Source organism: Propithecus coquereli, unplaced genomic scaffold (assembly GCF_000956105.1).
Source record: "Propithecus coquereli isolate 6110/MARCELLA unplaced genomic scaffold, Pcoq_1.0 Scaffold10, whole genome shotgun sequence".
NCBI lineage: Eukaryota > Metazoa > Chordata > Mammalia > Primates > Indriidae > Propithecus > Propithecus coquereli.
The window spans coordinates 1,901,315-1,922,308 of NW_012133858.1; the positions used below are offsets into that span (position 1 = coordinate 1,901,315).

General features: G+C 40.5%; 1 protein-coding gene across 2 annotated transcripts in view; it reads right to left on the reverse strand.

Moving 5' to 3' along the window:
- GPR156 (G protein-coupled receptor 156) overlaps window positions 1-20,994 on the reverse strand; it is a 76,726-nt gene that overhangs the window by 21,912 nt on the left and 33,820 nt on the right. For both annotated transcript variants that reach the window (XM_012640441.1, XM_012640433.1), the window contains exons 3-4: window positions 881-1,010; window positions 470-580 (exon numbers count right to left, since the gene is read on the reverse strand). In XM_012640441.1, the coding sequence (XP_012495895.1) occupies window positions 470-580; window positions 881-1,010 (241 nt within the window). The remainder of the gene's footprint in view (window positions 1-469; window positions 581-880; window positions 1,011-20,994) is intronic.

Consider the following 20,994-nt stretch of genomic DNA (forward strand, 5'->3'; position numbering starts at 1 on the left):
ATGGGTGTGCTCTTCCTTGCTGACTGCTCTGGGCACACCCTTCTCAGTACAGAGGACTACCTTCTACGTAGAAAAGAATTAGGCTCCAGGGAGGGAAATAACTCTGCTTACTTGCTATAGCTTCTCTGCAATCACTCTCGTCCCTCCACTTCCAGCTCATCCCTGTGCCAAGCAATAGTCTCTCTGGGCATCTTGTTCTCCCCACCCCAGCACCAGGTATTGGCCAGCTCACACACCCGCAGGAGCAGACCCCAGGTTGAAAGACCTGTTCTCCGACAGCACTGATCCCCAGCCCTCCAGGCCTGGGGCTTTACGAGGCCGCACAACTCCAAGGTTTTAAGTGAGGAGCAAGAACTTCAGATATCCTAAAAGGAGCTAGGCCCAGAAATCTGCACAAGCTTTTCTAGCTTTTAATCAATAGTGGAGCTGCCATCTGCAACCACGCATTGTGAACTTGCTGCCTACTCACCACTCTCTTGTCTGGGACCCTCTGCATAAACACCTTGTAGAGTCGCCAGCTCTTTCCCAGAATGGGGCCAAACACAAGGGAGGTCCCGATGCATAGCATGGACAGTCTTATCTACAGGTGGAAGGGGACAGAAGCAAGAGTCACGAGAGAGGAACCTTTGTTGCTTCCCCACACATTCTGATCTGCAAAGCCTTGGTTCCACAAGAAGGCAGGGTGTGGAAGGTGGGCCTTACCAAGTGTTCCAGGGGTTGCCTCTAAAAGTGCCCACACCAAGGATAAAGCTAACCCCCACCCACAGGAGCAGCTGGTTTAAAAAATCACGAAAACTTTTAACTTCAATTAGACACTTTTAAAAAAAATCATCAAAATTATAACATCATATTCAAAACCAAACTTAAAAATTTTACCTACCTGAATCAGAGTTTCCATTGAGCTTCCTACTGAAACATCTTGAATCCCAAAGAGGTAAGCACTGCTGTAAGTCAGACAACTGCCCAGTAAAGTCACAATGTTCAGATTGGGACTGGACATCTTCACAATCCTAGAGGGGATCAGGGAGAAAGACACAGCCAGGGCCCTTTGCCCTGGGGCCAGTGACCTGTAAGAGCAAAGCTTCCCCCCCAGCACAGTCTCCAGTGCGGCCTCTCAGTGAAGGGCCCTTGGGGAGAAACGACTTGGCAGCCCTGTGAAAACTTAGGATTTATTTAAATTTATTTTCAAAAAGAATGAAATTCTGGCACTTCTTGCTTGTATAACTTCAAGTCTTTTAAAAGAAGGCTGACTACCTACAAACAGGTGGCGTCAGAGTTAGAATTTTATGCATGAAGTCTGTGGTTGCTAAGGGACTGCTGCATGCAGCTGAGTGAAGAAATAACCAGCAGGTAGATACCCAGAGAGACAGTTTGGAGCCTTTAGAAATGAGCTGTAAGGAAAATGGCTATTTGGAAAGGGGTTTGGGATTTTCTTAATACACTATTCACCTTGTATGTAAATTGTTTTCCTCTCTCTACTTGACCAGGAGAGAAAGAGCAAGCAGGGATCAGAAGCAGCAAATTGGGGAATGGTCTTTCCCGAGTCGTTTTAAACGAGGTTAGAGAGCAGTTTGAAGGTGAGAGGGAGACACGGATGATCAGGGTCTCAGACAAACCCTGCACAGCAACAGAGGTTCTGGAGGTGAAATGGTTACGCTAAGGGGAAAATTGAGCTTGCACTGGGCAGTGAGTGATAATGATTAATTAAAAGTAACAAGTATCAGGGAGGAATACCATTATACTTAAGAATTTTGGTCTAAATATACTCTGCATAAATGCAACATTTTTACTAATAGTCATTTGATGATTATATATCAGGGATATGTTTGTTATACTTTTATTTTTAAATAATAACTAAGAAGGAAAGCATTCTTATCTATGTCTCTTGATTACCTGGCCAATCACCTTAAAGGCCAGGACCAAGGCAAAACCTTCCACTTAGTGAAGCCTATTTTAATGACAGGCAAAGTACCTAGGAGGCATTAAACAGCAGTTTGACCGTGCTGGATTTGCAAATGTCATAACCACCAGGGGCCCAGTTTGGTTACTTTGTGGCTGGTAGTGCAATACACACAAGAAGACTAAACAATCGCCCCAGGGCTCAGGCCACAAGTACTGTCACCATAGGCCAATGAGTCCAGTTGAGCTTAACCTCATCTTGGAAAGAAGATTTTTTCTCTCTTTCTAAAAAGGAGAACAACTTTTATGTATACTCTTTGTAAAATGCAAATAATAATAATAATACCTCCCCTCCTAATTCCCCAAAGAATTATGAGGATTTATCGAGGCAATACGGCAAAGCGCTTGGCACATGGCAGGCATGTTGTGAACCTTAACTTATGATATTATAATCTCACCATCTTCCTCTTCCAGGTTTTAGAAACCTAGGAATCACCTTTTCCTTCTTCTGTTTCTTTATCAGATATACGCAATCAATTGCCAAGTTCTCTCGCTTCTTGTTTCAAAGTCCCTCTGAGTTTTCTCTAACTCTCCATTCCTGCCAGTATGTTTATGCCGGATACAGTCATGTCAGGAGCAATGGAACTGGAGTCGGGTGTGATAGGTGGGAATACGCTGTTTCCTCTTCAGTAAAACAGAGATAGTATCTTTCATATCTACCCCACAGGTTATCGTGAGGATCGAATGAGGTGTGTGCCAAAACTCTTGTCAAACTCTAAGGTGGTGCAAAAATATTACTTTTCAGATTTTTGGTGTAACCTTCAGCTCTCTGTAACACCTGATTTTTTTTTTCTGTTCTAATACATCTTTATCACTTAGCAAAAGACCTACATGTATAAAGAACAATTTTCTGTTGCTTTCCTTAAGTCTCTTGCACCAAAATTCAAGCTCTATTGTACCATCCACTTATTCACTCAGCTCTGCCTCCCCAGTCTCAGTGCCTTCACGCTGTGGACTTGCAGGGAGTGCTCCTCCTTGGTTTCTTTGTTTCTCCGCACAAGAAAAGAAAATATGTGTTGAATATTAACTAGGGAAGTAAGAACAATGCCAACCAGCAGCTTCACAAAGCATTTTTGTTTTTTTTAAAGAAAAGTAACACATTAAAGAGACCAGTGCTGACACTGATTTAGAACAGAGGGCACTGCCGACCTGCGACTGGCGATTTGGTGCAGTCAGAAGCTTGGGCAGTGGCAAAACCAGGGAGTGGGCTCCTGCAAGACCAATGACAGAGGCCATTCTTCCCCATGGCCACTACCATGTTCCTGCACATAAGCTGTGAATACCTTACGGTGACCTCCTCACCAAGCAACTGCCTGGGTTTCACAGCCACATGTCTATTCTGTCTAGATCACTGATGGGTAGGTTTCTCTCTTAATTCTTCTTGGATCCATTTTATTTGAACACCATCATGCAATCAGGTTTTCTTTGAGTGATGCAGCATGACATGAAATCCTGACTTAGAATTTCTTCCCTTTCTGATTTAGTTAGGACGAGCTCAATTTAGTAATTTTTTTTGTTTCAGCATATTATGGGGGTACAGATGTTTAGCTTACGTATGTTGTCCTTGCTCCCCCCTCCCCCACTAAGTCCGAGTTTCAAATATGTCCATCCTTCGGGTGGTGCGCATTGCACTCTTTGTGTATGCAAATACCCGTCCCCTCCTCCCTCCTCCCTCCTTCAATTTAGTAATTTTTGACAAAATATATATTACATAGCCTTCACATCTCAGACGTTGATGTTAATTCATTGTTCAAATTGATATGCTATGGACTTATATATGTATATTTTGATATTTTTCCTGAAAAATTTTACTGAAAACTTGCCTCAGGGAAAAAAAAATGAATAGAAGATGATTTCCCTATTTTGTCTGGCCACGTTAACACCTGTGAAGTCACTGAAAGGTGAATCATCTCCAATTCAGCGGCGAATTATATATGTCTGGAGAATGTCTTTGCCGCTTTGGTAGGAATTCAACCACCAATGTCATTTATATTTTTCTATTGAACGAAAAGATGATGCCTGCAGAGTTGAATATTTTAATCAGCCACAAACACACATAATTTCCCCAAAGCAAGTAGATTTAAATATTGTCTACTTAATTATAAATAGCCAGTACCATCTAGATTACTTGTGTTCCATTTATGAAATGTTAAAAGCCTGGATTGGGTTAGTGGCAGGCAGAAACAAGGTGAGTTTTTTTTTTTTTAAAGTATTATATAGTTATTTCATTATCACCTCCTCTTCATTTATTGACTGGAAATCTAATGCCATTCTTGATTTTTCTATTCTCAAGTAAGATCTCAATACATCTAGATAAATACCCATCTACAGCTGCAGACCCTGTATAACCCTGGATTATCATTTCAATAGTCTTCAGTGAATTCAGACACTTAAGTGTCATCCACCAGCTCAATGCTATGATGTTTTAAAAATCTTTATCAAATATTGGTTTCTGAACTTGGAGGTCTAGTAATATTTGGAGTTATTGAGTTTGGAAACATGGCCTGAAAGTGGGGCAGAAGGTACTTCTTGGTGTGCTGTGACTAACAGAAAACTTTTCTAAGATGTCACAGGACCATGCTTTCTAAAATGCTGCATGAATTGATATTGGGTTTTAACATATCTAAAATCAAATATGAATGTCTTTCTAAAAATCTTTTTAATAAAATAATTAAGATTTAAATTGTGAAAATTTATTTTTAATCCACTATTTTTGATCCATGCTACAATGGGATTATAAATCTATCTAAAAAAAAAAATCCAAATAGCTTTATCATGTTATCTGATGTGTTCCAGCAAATCTGATCTTTTGCTGTCTTGCTTATTTCTAATGTATTCATCAATCTGAATCCAATTTAAATTTTGCACACCTCAAATTAATATTAATGCGACCTCTAGCCATTTGCATTTAAATTCTCTATCATACGGGCTGGCCCTGCTCCTTCTTTTCCTGCCTGGGCCACCATCCTAGTAGACTATTCTAGGAGATTTCGTTAACCTTTTAACCTCCAGAGTTCTAAATTCTTTAATTATAATGACTTCACTTTATTCCACTTCAGAGAGACGCCCATCACCAGGTTACACCCTGGATCTCAAGATCATTCGGAGTGGATCCACCTCAAGAATGAACACCAATATCCCACTCTTTGACTACAATCCATCCAAAATGTAATCCCTAGTCTTCTCCTTCAACTTCCCACATTCTTCCCCCCATTCAGATAATGGCAAGTCCATCCTTCCGTTTGCTTGGATCAAAAAACCTTGGAGTCATCCTGACTCTAGCGCACCACCCACATCTGATCTGTTGTGATATCTTGTTGGCTTTGCCCTTGAAATAATCCAACTACTTCTCACCACCTCTGCTGCCACCACCTGATCAAAGTCTTACTTTGCATTTCTCATTTGGATTATTGCAAAAGCCTCCTAGCTGGTCTCCCTGCTTCTACCCTGGAACCTCCTGAAAGTCTATTTTCAACATAGCAGCCAGTGTGATCCACTAAAGATAAATCAGATTATGTCACTTCTCTGCTCAAAAGCCCACAATGGCTCTCCATTTTCAAGAGGAAAAGCCAATCTTTACCAGGGTCTACAAAACTTACACATTTGGTCCCCAGTATTTCGCTACCTCATTTCCTACTTCTTCCCCATGCCCACTCCTCTCCAGCCACATGGCATCTCTGCTGTTGCTTGAAAACACCAGGCACTCAGATACTTCAAGGCTTTGAAGCGGTTGTTTTCTCTGCCTGGAATATTTCAATCTACATGTCTGAATGGCTCATTCTCTTTCTCCCTTGATTTCTTGTTCAAATGTTACTTTCTCAAGCAGGGCTGTGAAGACAACCCATTTAAAATTATACTATTCCCCCAGAGTTCTGAATCCTTTTTATCCTGCTCTATTCTCTCCTTCCCCATCCCCTCATAGTACCACCAATGCCGTTTATATTTTTCTATTGAACTAAAAGATGATGCCTGCAGAGTTGAATATTTTAATCAGCCACAAACACACATAATTTCCTCAAAGCAAGTAGATTTAAGTATTGTCTACCAATTTATATTTAAAACCTTTAAATATATTACATAATTGACTTGCGATTATTATTATTATTATTGTCTTCTCCTCCCAATTAGGATTGTTCATGATGTATTCCCAGCACTAGAACACTACCTGGACATTGGAGGCACTCAGCAAACACTTTGATGAGTGAAAGAATGAGTCTCGTAGCCTCCAACCCTCTCGCATGCTCACTCCTAACTCACTTGCTTATTGACAGCTCACAGCCTGCATCTCTAGTTACTTGGTTTTTTGCTTCCCACAGTCTATCAGTCTCTTCCTTTCTCTACCCAGTTTCAAGCCCCTGGTTGGTTGTCTGAACTGTTGATCTCAATAACACCCAATTCCCTTTCCAAAAAAGCCCTTCTGCAGCATCTGCCCAATAAAACTCAGATCAGAATTACAATCCATCGTCTGCTTTTACATCCGGGCAGCTGAGTGCTGCAGGAGAAAATTATACGACTTTGCAGATTGTTGCCACCAAAATCGATGGTCTCCAACATCAATCACACAAGCTTAGTGTGCCACCAATCTTTTTATTTGCTCTATGAGGTATTTTTTCATATTCTCTTAGTGAATAACTCAACTCATTGGATTCAAAGAAATGAGAGCATGTATCTGTCTGGATGATGCCCTCAGTCTAGGTCGGGTGCTGTCCTCTATGTCCCTATAACACCCCTGGGTCTACATGCATCAATACAATTGTTATGGTATATTACCACTTTTTTATGTTAGTCCCACGACAGTTTCTACGCTTCAAAAGCCAAGCTTTTTTCTATTTGTTCCTAACCCAGCCCTGCACAGTCTTTGGACAATGGTAAGTATTCCATAACCATTTGTTGTATGAATGAATGAATTTTTAGTGGAACTGGAAGCCTCATCTTTTCTTCCTTTTTTTTTTGTTCTCTTCCCTAATCTCATTTTTCCCTGGCAAAGCTCTCCTCTGTTAGATGGAAGGATGAGGGCTAGCTAGGCAGGTGTGCCAAATGGCTCTACAGTACCAGAGATGCCTGAGAGTCAGAGGGACAGTCATGAGCTGGTTCAATGTCTGTGTGTTAAGACAAGAGCGGTACCTTCTGCGTAATGGTAGTGGTTTCAGGGGGATCCCCGCGGTCCCTCCTGGAATGGCTGAGAATTCCCTGGCATTACTGAATGCAAAAGAGCCAAAGATATCCTGGGGCGGGGTTGGGGGGCTCCGAGTGCTGTGGACTTCCACAGTCACTGGGTTTTGACCACTCAGCAAATCTCCACACCCCAAACCCTCACTAAAAAACTTTGTCTGGGTGAGCCCTTCCTTTGCTTCCCCTCTCAGCATAGTGCTGAAAAGAGTCTAAATAAATGAGAGAAAGGATCCTAACAGGATGCTTGTGAAGCATTTTGCTCTCTCGTTTTCTTTGTTTCTAGGAAAGTGCAGCATTTTGGGCAGTGTATATTCACATATGCACATGCACATATATGTTTACTTGTTTCCAATAAGATCAGGCCACTCGAAAGATTCCTTTCCATTGGCTGACTTCTTCCTGGAGAATTCCCCCAGGAAATTCTTTTTCCAGTATGTCTCTTACATCATGTGTAGAGGGCCATGCAGGCCCAGAGATATGGTGACAGCCCTTGTCGAGCAATTGATGGATGAGAACTCATCTTCACAGCCACACAGATTACAGACTCTCAGCGGACATCTGCATCAGAGGTTAACAACATGCATCCCACTCCCGGGCTTCAGAAAATCTGCTGATCTTGGACTGAGTTGCTGCTTGCAGCTGGGCTAGGAAACATGCCTTCTTTTTACATCCTTGAAGCTAGTAAATTGTTTTGTCATGAGCCAAAACACTCAGCACTACCTCTTGTCCTGGGTGGGCCTGGCCTCTCTAAATTTGTCTGCTTTCCTGTAGTGCTTGAGAGTGAGCTCCCTGCCCCCATCCTGTCAGTTCAGACCACAGCTGCTGAAGGTGGAGAGCACGTGGAAGAACAAAGACATTCTGCCCACAGAATAGCTGGATGGTTAGCAGTGGTGGGACCTGGTTAAATAGAAGGTCCCTTCTAGCTCTTCCCTTCTCAAGTTATCCCAGAGGCCAGCGTCTTTCCCCTACCCCTGGCTTATTAATAAGCCAGTCACACTTTGCATTTCTGCCTCTCTTCCTTAATCAGGAACAGCAGGCTGACCTGGTTACCAGAGAAGCAGTGGAATTTACATCCCAATCAATCAATCAATCAAATAAACAAAAAGTTAGCTATTAAGGGCAAAAGAAAACTTGCTAAATTTCCTGCCCCCCAATTTCCCTTTAGCAGATGACTTCAGTGTTCCCATGCTTTATTAGTTATCTCTTTAATGACCTCTATGTGTCAAATGTTAATTCAACAATTCCTAAATATCTACTTGCCAAGGTATTAAGAACTGGAGATAGGAAGGCAATTGAGATATCATGTCTGCCCTCAGCTCATTAAGACACTAACCCCCTGGTTTCTAACCTTTTTACTGCAGATACAATTTTCTTATTCTTTCTTTTCTTCTTTTAAAATGGAATAACATTCTAATTTAATATTAAAGTTGTTTTCTCAGTATGTAGTGGGCTATTTAACAAAATCTGTGTCTATGAATGTATGTCTATTATGGATATTAATATGTGGATATACATATAAATTGACATGCACAAATTTCAGAATTCATAGCTTGATTGGACTGTAAACAGGCCTAAGGATCAACTTAAAAATGCATCCTTACTACTATTTAAAAGTTGAAATATGGAAATTTAGACATAAGACCAAATGACCATTACCTCATTATAACAGCCCATGTTTAGGAAGTGAACAAACATACTGATAAATTCCAGATAAGCTGGTGATGAGGAGGGGGAAAAAAACCCAAAGGGTATCCTTACTGGAAAGGAAGCTTGTGCAGCTTTTCTTAGGAGGATTATGCCCACATTCCACATTGATTTTTTTAAAAATAAGTTTCCGAATATATTTTTACCATATCTCATGCAATTGTAATCTATTTTAAATGTGCTTTTAAAATGCCAGGGGGGAAAACACCAGAAACACATACAAATTCTCTTTTCTCCTAAAACCTCCGGCCCTAGGTTACAACATGTGCTGTAATTTATAAGGCAGTGATTTCAACTTTCTTTCTCCTTTTAGCTGCAGGAAAAGGCCTTGAGCAATTCCTAGCAGGAGACTTGTAGCTATTCCAAAGGGCACAGCAGATGCCCTGATTTTAAGTAGGGCATAAAGCACGAGCACAGTTGGCCCTAGAACCATCCAATCACCAGGAGTCTCTGCTAAATCAGAAACGTTATCAGCTATCAGGTGACATGTAAATGGATCTCTCTGAGGCACAAAAGACTACCTGTCATATGGGGGAGGTTTCCTTTCCCCTCTTTCTCATCCTCAGGTTGGTGGCAGGAGAACATTGGGCCTTGGTGTATCTTGGAACCAGAGAGGAATTCTGAACAACTGCAGCTGCTAGAACCATTCCCCACCAGGCCAGAGTCTGGGAATTCACAATGTTGGGACTGGGTTTTCATCAGCACTGTTCCCATTAGCACCTTCTCTGAGGCCCTGAACCTAGTAGAAACTTCTTAAATGTTTGCTAAACTGGATATATCATTATAATTGGAGGGTTCTTAGAGGTTCAGCACTTAGAAGAGATCAAAGGAAGATGCTGTAAAGGCCGGACCTGCTTGCTCCCCACCACTGTGCCCCTACAGTTCCCTTGGACAGGACTGAAGTCCCGGTGTTCTCAGGAACACAGCTTCCTGAGAACACTGATCTGAACATTCTCCTTCATTTTAAGATGAAGGAACTTGCATGTGGTTTTACAGGCAGACAGTGACCACATTGGGACAGCTAATCCAGATGTCCTGACTCTGGTTTCCTCCAGCGTTCTTCCGCTTCCTGCTAATATACCCCAGCTGCCCGGGACCCTCTTTCCATCCTACTGATTAATGAACCTCTGCCTGGGGCCTGGTTTCTAATATTCTGTACTAATGCTGGTAGGCCAAGGATTTTCACCTGCTTCCTCAACCAAGGATCCACAAAGGCCCTGTTTAGCTGTTTAGCTGGCAGTGTCATCAAGAAGAGACAGAGAGGCAGTCTCGAGTCCCCTGGGGTGCACAGAGCCTGCAGTGCCTTCTGCTGGGTTTCGCCTGCCCCTTCTGGTTCCAATGGCTGGCTTAACCTTGGACCTTGGCACAGTTCCCATCATGCCTCCTGGATTTACCCACTGGATGGAACTTCCAGACTGAATTCTTGCTATAGTTGGCTTTGGGTTCTTGATTTCTGTCATTGTCTAGTGTCTCTAAGTCTTGGCCCCCACAATGGCCTGGAAGTGTCTGCTCCAGGCTGTGACAGGAGTTGTATAGTCTGCCCTGTAATTTGATGTAAAAAGAACTAATTGTGTGTGTGTGTGTGTGTATGTGTTTAAGCATCTTTCATGGACTAATACTGAGGTGACATGGTGTAGTGGAAAGAATGTGGGCTTTGAAATCAGACTGCCTAGATTTACTAGCTGTGCATGTTGGGTGATTTGCCTAACCACAATGAAGCAGTTTCTTTATCTGAAAATGGGGAAAATAATTTTTATCCTGCATGCTATGAAGGTTAGAGATAATGTATGCCAAGTGCAAAGCATATAAGAGACATGTAATAGAAAGTAACAACTTATTAATTTTAAGTTAAATTATATTTACACATACAGGGACTAAGTGCTGATTTTATGATTTGGAAAAGTACTGAAGGATTCTGAAGACCCTCTGAATCATCAAAATTATATTATAGGCTGGGTGTGGTGACTCACACCTGTAACTCCAGCACTTTAGGAGGGAGAGAAGGGGCCAGGAGTTTAAGACCAGCCTGAGCAACATAGAGAGACCCTGTCTCTACAAAAATTTAAAAATTAGCCAGGTGTGGTGGCGTACACCTATAGTCCTAGCTACTTGGGAGGCTAAGGCAGAAGGATCACTTGAGCCCAGGAGTTCAAGGCTGCAGCAAGCTACGATGATGCCACTGCACTGTAGCCTGGGTGACAAAGTGAGACCCTGTTTCAAAAAAAAAAAAAAAATTACATTATAGTCCGAATCATCTGCATGTAATTTTTTTTACTTCTTGGAATATTGGTAATGATAGAATAATATTAAAAAGAGTAGCCAACATTGATTATATATTTAATATATGCTAAGCAGTTGCTTCACAGCATTGTGAGATAAGTAGTCTCATCACTCCTGTTTTTAAATAGGGAAACAGGGTTTAGCAAAGTTCAATAGAGTGATCAAGCCACATGACTAGTAAGTGACAGAGCCGGGATTGGAGGTGGGGTTTGATTCGAGAGCCTGAGTTCTTATACCATCTAATCTTTCACTGTTCACATACTTAACCTTTTATGAACACTGTTAAGGAAGAACCTTTATCCCCTTCTCTCTGTTTTACCACCTAGGCCTATCGAGGAAAGATTTTCCTCCCCCTCTCTCCACATGGAAGGCAGCTGGGAAGGAAGCTTCCACCTCCCTCTCCAGCCCAGCACTCACTCTTCCCTGGGCAAGGAGTGACCAGTTGGACAGCAAGGAGGCTAGCAGGCCGGGCTACGTTCTACTGCTTCTCCTTCCTCCTTTCCCACCTCACTGGCAGTGAGCTTTCCACTTCCTGGGCTTTGCATTACATCAAGCAGTGCTTTCTAATTTAGCTTTCACCGGAAATCCCTGTGCTTTGTTTTTCTCAAAAAAATTTTTATTTTGAAATGACTTAAGACTCACAAGAAGTTACAAAAACAGTACAGAGAATTCCCGAGTACCCTTTATCCATATTTCCCCAGTAACATGTTACATAACCAGAGTACACGATCAAAACTGGGAAACTGACGTTGGTGCAATGCTATTATCTAAACTATAGACCTTACTTGGGTTTCACCTGTTTTTACATACACTCTTTGTGTATGTCTGTGTGTGTGTGTGTGTGGTTCTGTGAAATTTATCACTCGTAACCACTACCAGAATCAGGATACTGAACTGTTCCATCTCTCTCTCTCTCTCTCTCTATCTCTCTCTCTCTCACACACACACACACACACACACACACACACGCACACATGCACACACACATGCATACACACATGCATACATGCAATTCCCTCACACTGCCTTTTATAGTCACGCCTTTCCCCCGCCCTAACTCCTGGCAACCACTGATTTATTCTCCATCATGATAAATTTTCTTTTGAGAATGTTGTATAAATGGAATCATACAACGTGTAAGCTTTTGAAATCGGTGGTTTTTACTCAGTAAAATGCCCTTGGGATCCATTCAAGTTGTTGCATGTATCAATACTTCGTTCCATTTTTATTGCTGGGTAGTATTCCATTGTGTGGATGTTGCACAGTTTATCTATTCACCTGTTGAAGGATGTTTGGATTGTTTCCAGTTTTTCCCTCAGCTTTATTAAGGTACAATTGGATATTTATGGTGTACAACAGGATGTTTTGATATATGTAAGCATTGTGGAGGGATTAAATCAAGCTAATTAACATATCCATCACTTCATGTGTGGTGAGAACTTTTAAGATATACTCTCTTGGCATTCTTCAAGTATATAATACACAATTACTAACTGTAGTCGCCATGCTGCACAATAGCTCTCCAGAACTTATTCATACTAACTGAAACTTTGTGCCCTTTGACCTGACCAACATCTCCCTATTTCCACCTTCAACCCTGACCCCAGTCACTGACAACTGCCATTTTTCTATGAGTTCGACTTTTTAGATTTCACATATAAGTGAGATCATGTAGTATTAAATATTTGTTCTTCTGTGTCTTGCTTATTTCACTTAGCATAATGTCCTCCAGGTTCATCCATGTTGTTGCAAATGACAGGATTTGCTTCCTTTTTCAGGTGGAATAGTACCCCATTGTAAACATATACCACATTTTCTTTATCAGGTAGTGTGATGCCTCCAGCTTTGTTCTTTTTGTTCAACATTGCCTTGGCTATTTGGGGTCTTTTGTGTTTTCCTAAGAATTTTAGGATTTTTTTTTCTGCTTCTATGAAAAATGTCATTGGAATTTTGGTAGGGATGGCATTGAATCTGTAGAATGCTTTGGAACATTTTAATAATATTAATTGTTTCAATCAATGAACATGGGATATCTTTCCATTTATTTGGGTCATCTTCAGTTTCTCTCATCAGTGATTTATAGTTTTCAATGTACAGATCTTTCACCTTTTTGGTTAAATTTATTCCTAAGTTTTAATTTTTTTTTGGAAACTATTATAAATGGGGTTGTTTTCTTGACTTCTTTTTTGGATAGTTCATTGTTAGTGTTTCCAATTTTTTGACTATTATTAATACAAATAAAGCTGATATAAACATTTGCATATAGGTTTTTGTGTGAACATACAGTTTTATTTCTCCAGGGTAAATACCCAGGAGTGTGATTGATAAATTACACAGTGAGTGTATGTTTAATTTTATAAGAAACTGCTAAAGTGTTTTCCGGAGGTGATGTATCAGCAATGTATGACAGATTCAGTTTCTCTGCATTCTTGCCAACATCTGGTATTGTCAGTGTGCATGCTTTTGGTTTGTGTGGTACATATCAGCCTTTAAGAGTAGAAGCTTTGGACATTATTTGATTATTAGCCCTGTGTTTGTATGTAGTCTGACTGGACTGAATCCTCGAGGGGAGGGGAGTATGTTTCAGTGTGCTGAATTCTTATCACGCACTTCCTATGTGCCAGACACTATGGCAGGTGCTAGGATGCAAAACTATTATATTTGACTTTGAGGACTCAAAATTTAGGGAAGTAAATAGATAAGTGAATAAGTAAACATGGTTATGAAATAATGCGGTAAATAACATAGGTATATACAAAGTGCTATGGGCATGGATAAAGAAATTGTGCCTTAAAGCAGTGGTTCTTAAATTTTAGAATGCATCATAATCACCTGGAGAGCTTATTAAAATACAGATTGCTGGTCCTCAACCCACAGAGTTTTGGATTAAGTAGGGTATAAGGAGGGGCCCCAAGAAGTTACATTTCTAACAAGTGACCAGGTGATGCTGCTTCTGCTGGCCCAGGTCCCACATTTTGAGACAAGAATTTATCTCAAAGGATGGATAGGAGTTTGTCAGGTGAGAAATGAGAAGAGTTATGAAAAAGGAAGGGCATGAACAAAGGCATGGTGGTGAATGTGCATGGTATGCTCAAGGAATGGCCATTCCCTTGTATGACCAGAGAACAACTTAATTTAAAGGGGAAGAGTGGAACTTGTACATTAGGGCAACACTATAAAATACCTTAGATGTTTACTTCAGGACTTGTGTAGACAGTAGAAGTCTGTGTTTTAAAACTAGGCTGTGTTTGGGGAAAAAAAAACTGCTAGCAAAAGGGCAGTAGCCGAAAAAGTGGGCAAGACTAGTTAGGGGACTACTGCAATAGACCAGATGAAAAGCAAATTAGGACTATACTTGAGCAAGGAGCTGGAAAATAGGAGACAGATTTGAGAAACATTCCAGAGGTTAAATATCTAAGACCTGGTGACTAACTGGATGTGTAGGGAGATGAAGGAATCCAGAATGGGAAATGGGTGGATGGTAGTGCTATTAACCAAGATAGGAATTACAGGGAGGGACAGCCAGATTGGTGATAAGATATGAGACTGGTTTTGGTCACTGAATCCAAATGAACTGTGGAAAATCCATATGGCTATATCAACTATGAAGTTAGAAAATGGGATTAGAAAGAGGCAGGGCTGGGGATATGTCACAGGAGAGGTTAAAACCAGGTGAAGGGTGTAGTATAAGAAGTTAATCAAGACTGAAACCTGGGGTGATGTCAAAATTAAATGAGTCGGTAATTCTGGAGCCAGTGAAAGCAGCTGGTAAGAAACAGATAGGTAAAACCGTCCTTCCAGCTGCTAAGAAAATAGAAGGTTTCAGAAAGGAGGAACAAAGGAGATGGTTAACAGTGTTATATGTCTTAAAGGCTAAAAAGAATGAGGTCTGAACAGAGATCTGTTGATTTAATGACCTTGGCAAGGAGTCAGCTGTAACGACCTTTCAACAGAGTCAGAAAATGAGTTGAATAATGAATTGGAGCAGAGAAAGTTGGGATGACTGGTGAAGACTGCTCGGAAGAGGCGCGGCCGTAGGAGGGGGAGGGCTGGGGCTGTGACTTCAGGGAGGGGCATGACAGAGAGAAAAATTTCTGGAGGCCTTCAGAAGTCTCAAGACAAACATCAACAGTTTACAGTGATTAATCAGTATTTATTCTGTCTACCTGACTTGAAATATGCAAAACACAGAAAACTATTTGATCAACTCCTACTGATCTATTCATGGCAAGCAATTTGAGCAGGCTAATCACTCTGGTATCTTTCTCAATAAATTCAGAAACACATAATTAATTAAGTCTATTGTCTTCTGGTACCCGAGCACTCCCTGTGCCCCCTTATTCTCAGCAGAAGATCCTATTCTAGTTTTTTCCTTTTAATAGATTTTAAATAATCCCTTTACATGTTTCGGACTCTTCAAAAATGTTTCTCAAAGTCTTTTTTCCTATTTTGTACTTAGCCTAATATACTCTGTGGGTTCCCTGCTTTCCTCTGGGAAGCTTTTTACATTCTTTGAGAATTGTTATTTTCCCTTCACAATAATCACTGTGACTGTCACATTTTTACGTACTTGGATTTTTTTTTTTTATTGTCAGTTACTTTTTTCCTATGCTTCCAATAAAGTCTCTTAAAATAGTTTCCAATCTCCTTTGACTTTTCTCCTAGCTAATACTCACACTTTTTTTCGGTTTCGTCAATGAACATTGAATAATTGAGATTAATTTTCTGGGCTTAGGGATTTAATTGTGTCATGATCAGTCACATTTATTGGCTCACCCATGGTTACCTCATAAAACCAACTCCTAGTCACTTGGGAAGAACCACAGTCAGGCCATTTTCTCCAGCTATAGGTGTTTTGAAACTTCCTATCATAGGAAAGCTCATCCTATCAAAAATCCTAATTAAAAAGCTCACCTCTATTTGTTGACCTGATTAGGCACTTTACAATTCACATTTGGGTCAAGTCTCTCATTTTTAATACCTGGCATAATTTCTAAATTTCCAAATCCTGAACATTTCTGTATTGTTATCATCAGCTTAGTCTTCTAGTCTTTAGCAAAGGTTCTCAAACATTAGAATTACCTGGAGATTTTTTTTTTTTTTTAAACTATCATCTGGAATTCTTACGATTTCATGCCTTAGATTTAAGTCTTTTATCCATCTTGAATTAATTTTTGTGAGTGGTGAGAGGTGGTGAGAGGTCCTGTTTCATTCTTCTGCATGTGGCCATCCAATTTTTCCAGCATCATTTATTGAATAGGGCTTCTTTTCCCCTGTAAATCATTGTCTGTTTTGTTGAAGATCAGTTTCTTGCAGGTAGATGGTTTTACATCTTGGTTATCTGTTCTGTTCCATTGGTCTATGGCTAACTGGTGAAGCACACATGTGCACAGAGGGAAGTAAAACTCAGTAGAAATCAACCTGGGAGAGGGGGTAGAAGGGGAGGGACAAAACCCCACCTAATGCATACAATGAACATTATTTGGGGGATGGCCACACCTATTGCTGGGACTCAAGCATTACAAAAGCACCCATGTAACCTAAAACATTTGTACCTCCTTAATATTTTGAAATAAAAAAACGAACAAACTGTTGCCTGGGTCCTACCCCCAGATACTATAATTTAACTGGTGTAGGGTAAAGCCTGGGCATCAGGATTTTTAAGAGCTCTGTAGGAGATTCTAATGTGAACCAAGTTTGAGAACTACTGAGTTAAGTATACTCCTAAGACAATCAAATTTTAAAAACTGTCAGTCGGGCACAGTGGCTCACACCTGCAATCCTAGTACTTTGGGAGGCAGAGGCAGTAGGATTGCTTGAGCCCAGAGTTCGAGGCTGCAGTGAACTATGATGATGCCACTGCACTCCAGCCTGGGTGACAGAGTGAGATCCTGTCTCTAAATAAATAAATAATTTTTAAAAATATAAAAATTGTCAAAAGATTTGAATGGACACTTCTCCAAAGAAGATACACAAATGGACAATAAGTACATAAAAAGACACTCAACATTATTAGACATAAGGGAAATGCAAATCAAAACCACAATGAAATACCATGTTATGCGCACTAGGATGGCTAGAATTTAAAAGACAGATGATAACAAGTGTTGGTGATGATGTGGAGAAATTAGAACCCTCATACATTGCTGGTGAGATTGTAAAATGGTGTAGCCATTTTGGAAAACAGTTCTGCACTTATGTTAAACATAGAATCACCATATAACCCAGCAATTCCACTCCTAGGTATATACCCAGGATAAGAAAAAACCTATATACACACAAAAGTTCATAGCAGCATATTATTCATAATAGCCCCAAAGTGAAAACAAACAAATATCTATCAACTGATGAATGGATAAACAAAATGTGGAATATCCATCCTTACAATGGGATATTCAGCTATAAAACGGAATGAAGTAATGCTTCATGCTACGACACGATCAAATTCATAAATATTATGCTAAGATTATTCTAAATGAAAGAAGCCCGACACAAAGGGCTCCATGTTATGATTCCATTTATATTTCATATAAAATGTCCAGAACTGGCATATCTATAAAGACAGAAAGTAGACCAGTGGTTGCCAGGGCCTGAGGAGAAGGAGGAATGAGAGACTGCTAACAGTAGCAGTCTCTTTTGGGGATGATAAAAATGTTCTGGACTTAGTGATGGTGGTTACCCAACCTTGTGAAGAAACTAAAAACTATTAAATTGCACACTTTAAAAAGCTGAATTTCATGGTATGTGAGTAATATCTCAAAACAAAAAAAAAGCAAGTACATTCCTGTTGTTATCTTGTGTGTCTGTGGAATTCTTACACATGGATATTTAAGAAAGACTCCTCTTGCCCACAACATTTCTATTCTTATTATTGTTTGTTGTATATTTCATGCAAAACTAGGCCGCCTCCTCTCTTCTTCTGAGAGCATAAAGCCCAGGGTAAAGTACCATAGTGTGCCAGAATGGAAATGTTTGACTTTAGTCACCTTTACTCAAGAAGGATATGAGGAAAATAAATAAATTCTAGAGAAGGAAAACTGGAATGTCATGGTCTCTATTCAATGAGGACAGACCATTCTAGGGCTTGGAAAAGAGACAGTCAGTGAGGATGCAATCAAAACCTATTAAATCACAAAAAGATCTTGAATATGGCAGAATGAAATCCTAGAATACTTGAAAGAGAAGATACCATTTAGAGGTTCAGATATTCAAATTTAGGACATAAAAAATAAAGTTCCAACTTCACAAAACACATGGTAATTTAAGGGTGATCACTATCCTCCAAGAGATGGTACAAGCAATAAAATACAGTTTTAAGGAAATGGTCCCAAAATAGATTATTTGACCAAAATGAGTTACTAATAGGAGTTTTTATTTCACTTTTTTGGGAGATGGGCCTAACCACTAAGTTGACATTCAGAGGATTAACCTGCCTTCTCATATTCAGATGCTTGGTATCTCTGTTGGAGACAGAAAAATTCTCAGAATTGAGGTTCAGATGGTGGCCAAAGAGGTGAGACCAGAAGAGTTTAAATTCATGAGTCTAGGCAGATCCATAAGACTAAGAAGACTCATATGCCAGATCTTGCGAACATGGAAGTAAGAACAAGCAGTGGTGATACAGGCATTGATGAGGCAAGGATGTCCAAAACCAGGAGATCCTTCTGAGGAAGAGAAATATAGAAAGAGTCAAGAAATGAGTAAACTGTGAATGAGATTCACAGTCTATCATTCAGGGTCAGGGAGTGCAGAAAATTCTCAGAGGTCCTAGTGAGTCAGGGGTGGTGCCAGAAAGGCTGAAGCTAGCACAGACATCTGAGGCTAAGATCTAGGATTCTAGGCAGGTGATAGGTCACTAGAAAGGAACGAACAGACTCTGAACAGGCACCGGCTGCTCCTCTTTAGCCTCTGCCCAGGGCGTGCTGACTGATTTGTGGGTAGGGGGAAGGGGAGGAATGAAAATAGAGAGACCAGGCCCAGGAAACTTACACTGGATTGGGGGCTGACTCTCAGCATCCAAAGGGGCATGGCTACTTTGATTTCCATCCAGGCTGGAGTCAGTATCCCATGGTTGCATTTGTTGAGGTCGATAGCTACACTGTGGGGATGCTTGGGGGTCCAGCAAGTGTTAGTTATAGTTTGAAGGTTGTAGTGAGGCCTGCTTTAAAATGAATTTAGCACTAGGTAAACCCAGAACACTTATTTTCTTATGCCTAGAGCCAAAGTATGCCAAGGTTCTGGCAGATAGTTGTGAGTTGGGAGTGGGGGCAGTTGCAAAAAGAAGAATATAGAGGTTAGAAGACAATCAGTTCTTTGCAATCCTAGGCTGGATAGCCATAACACTGATCCAATGTGAGAATTCTCAGATGGGAAATAATTGTTCAGATAGTACAGAAACCATATTATCTGTTTCTTTTCCTTTCTCTCTTTCTTTTCCTTCTCCTCCTCTCTCTTTTTTGAAAGAGTTTGGAGTATACAGGTACAGATGTGTAGAAAAAACCATGTTTCTAGAAAATTATACTCACAGATAACCTTCTCTAATCTGCCATTTCTTCTGTGCTGAGGCATGTTTTCCAGCAAACAAAATGCACTAATAAATCTATCAGGGGCAGAAAGGCAGTGGGGGACAGCTGCAGCCACACGATCCAGGAATGACAATGATTAATTCCTACACCTGCTCAGCCAGATAGAAACAAAGGTCACTGTGCATAGATTAGCATCCTGATCACCACCTCCTCCCAACACACACACACACACACACACACAGAGGGAGAGGAGAGGGAGGGAGGGATGCAGGGAGAGAGAGAGAGAGAAAGAAAGAGAGAGAGAGAATCTTTCACCATTTACAATGGCAAAATTCAAAAGCCTGAAAAATGTTTACTATTTAACCAAAAGAAACAAAAAAAGCAAGCTTCTTAGTGGGACAGTGATGGAAGAAGGCATAGAATAGGATCAGGCACTGATTAATGTCAGATCACTGTCTAAGCTTGTTAGCATCCAAACTGAGTGAAATTTGGATGCTCAGCTACATTTACCAAAGCAAAGGGAACAGGAAATTTAAGATCGAATCCTGATGCAGTAATTTGATCAAAGTAAGAAAGGCTATTATGGTGAAACAGTTGAACACACGTGAACATTTGGTATGTTATTCTGCTTGGGTTGCCACAACAAAATACCACAGGCTGGGTGGCGTAAACAACAGAAATTTATTTTCTCACAGTTCTGAAGGCTAGAAGTACAAGACCAAGGTTTTGTCAGGGTTGGTTTCTGGTGAGGCCTCTCTTCCTGGCTTGTAAACAGCAGTCTTCTTGCTGTGTCCTCACACGGCCTCTTCTCTGAGCATGCAGGGAGAGAGAGCTCCAGAGTCCCTTCCTCTTCTTGTAAGGATGCCATTCTTATTGGATTAGTGTTCCACCTTTATGACATAATTTAACCCTAATTACCTCCCCAGCGGCTCTCTCTCCAAATACAGTCACATTGGGGGTTAGGGCTTCAACATATGAATTTCGGTGAACAAATTTATTCTATAACATTTGGTATTATATAAAGAAGGTATTTGGAAGTTGACTCTTTGTTCTCATGTTCAATAGTCCCCTGAAGGCATCGCCACTTCTGTTCATGACTCCTATAACTGTAGATCCCTGAGAGATTGGCTGTTTTTAAAAAAAATAATCTTGGGCCAGAAAATGTATTTTTTAAGTGTACAAATTATACGTGTATAGCTCAGCGAATTATCACAAAGAAAACAGCTATGTAACTATAACCCAAATCAAGAAAGAGAACATTACAATAGCCCAAACTTCTTCCTCACAGTTATTACCCTTTACTCTCTTCCTAAAGGTAAACCACTATATTGACTTTTTTTTTTTTTTTGAAACA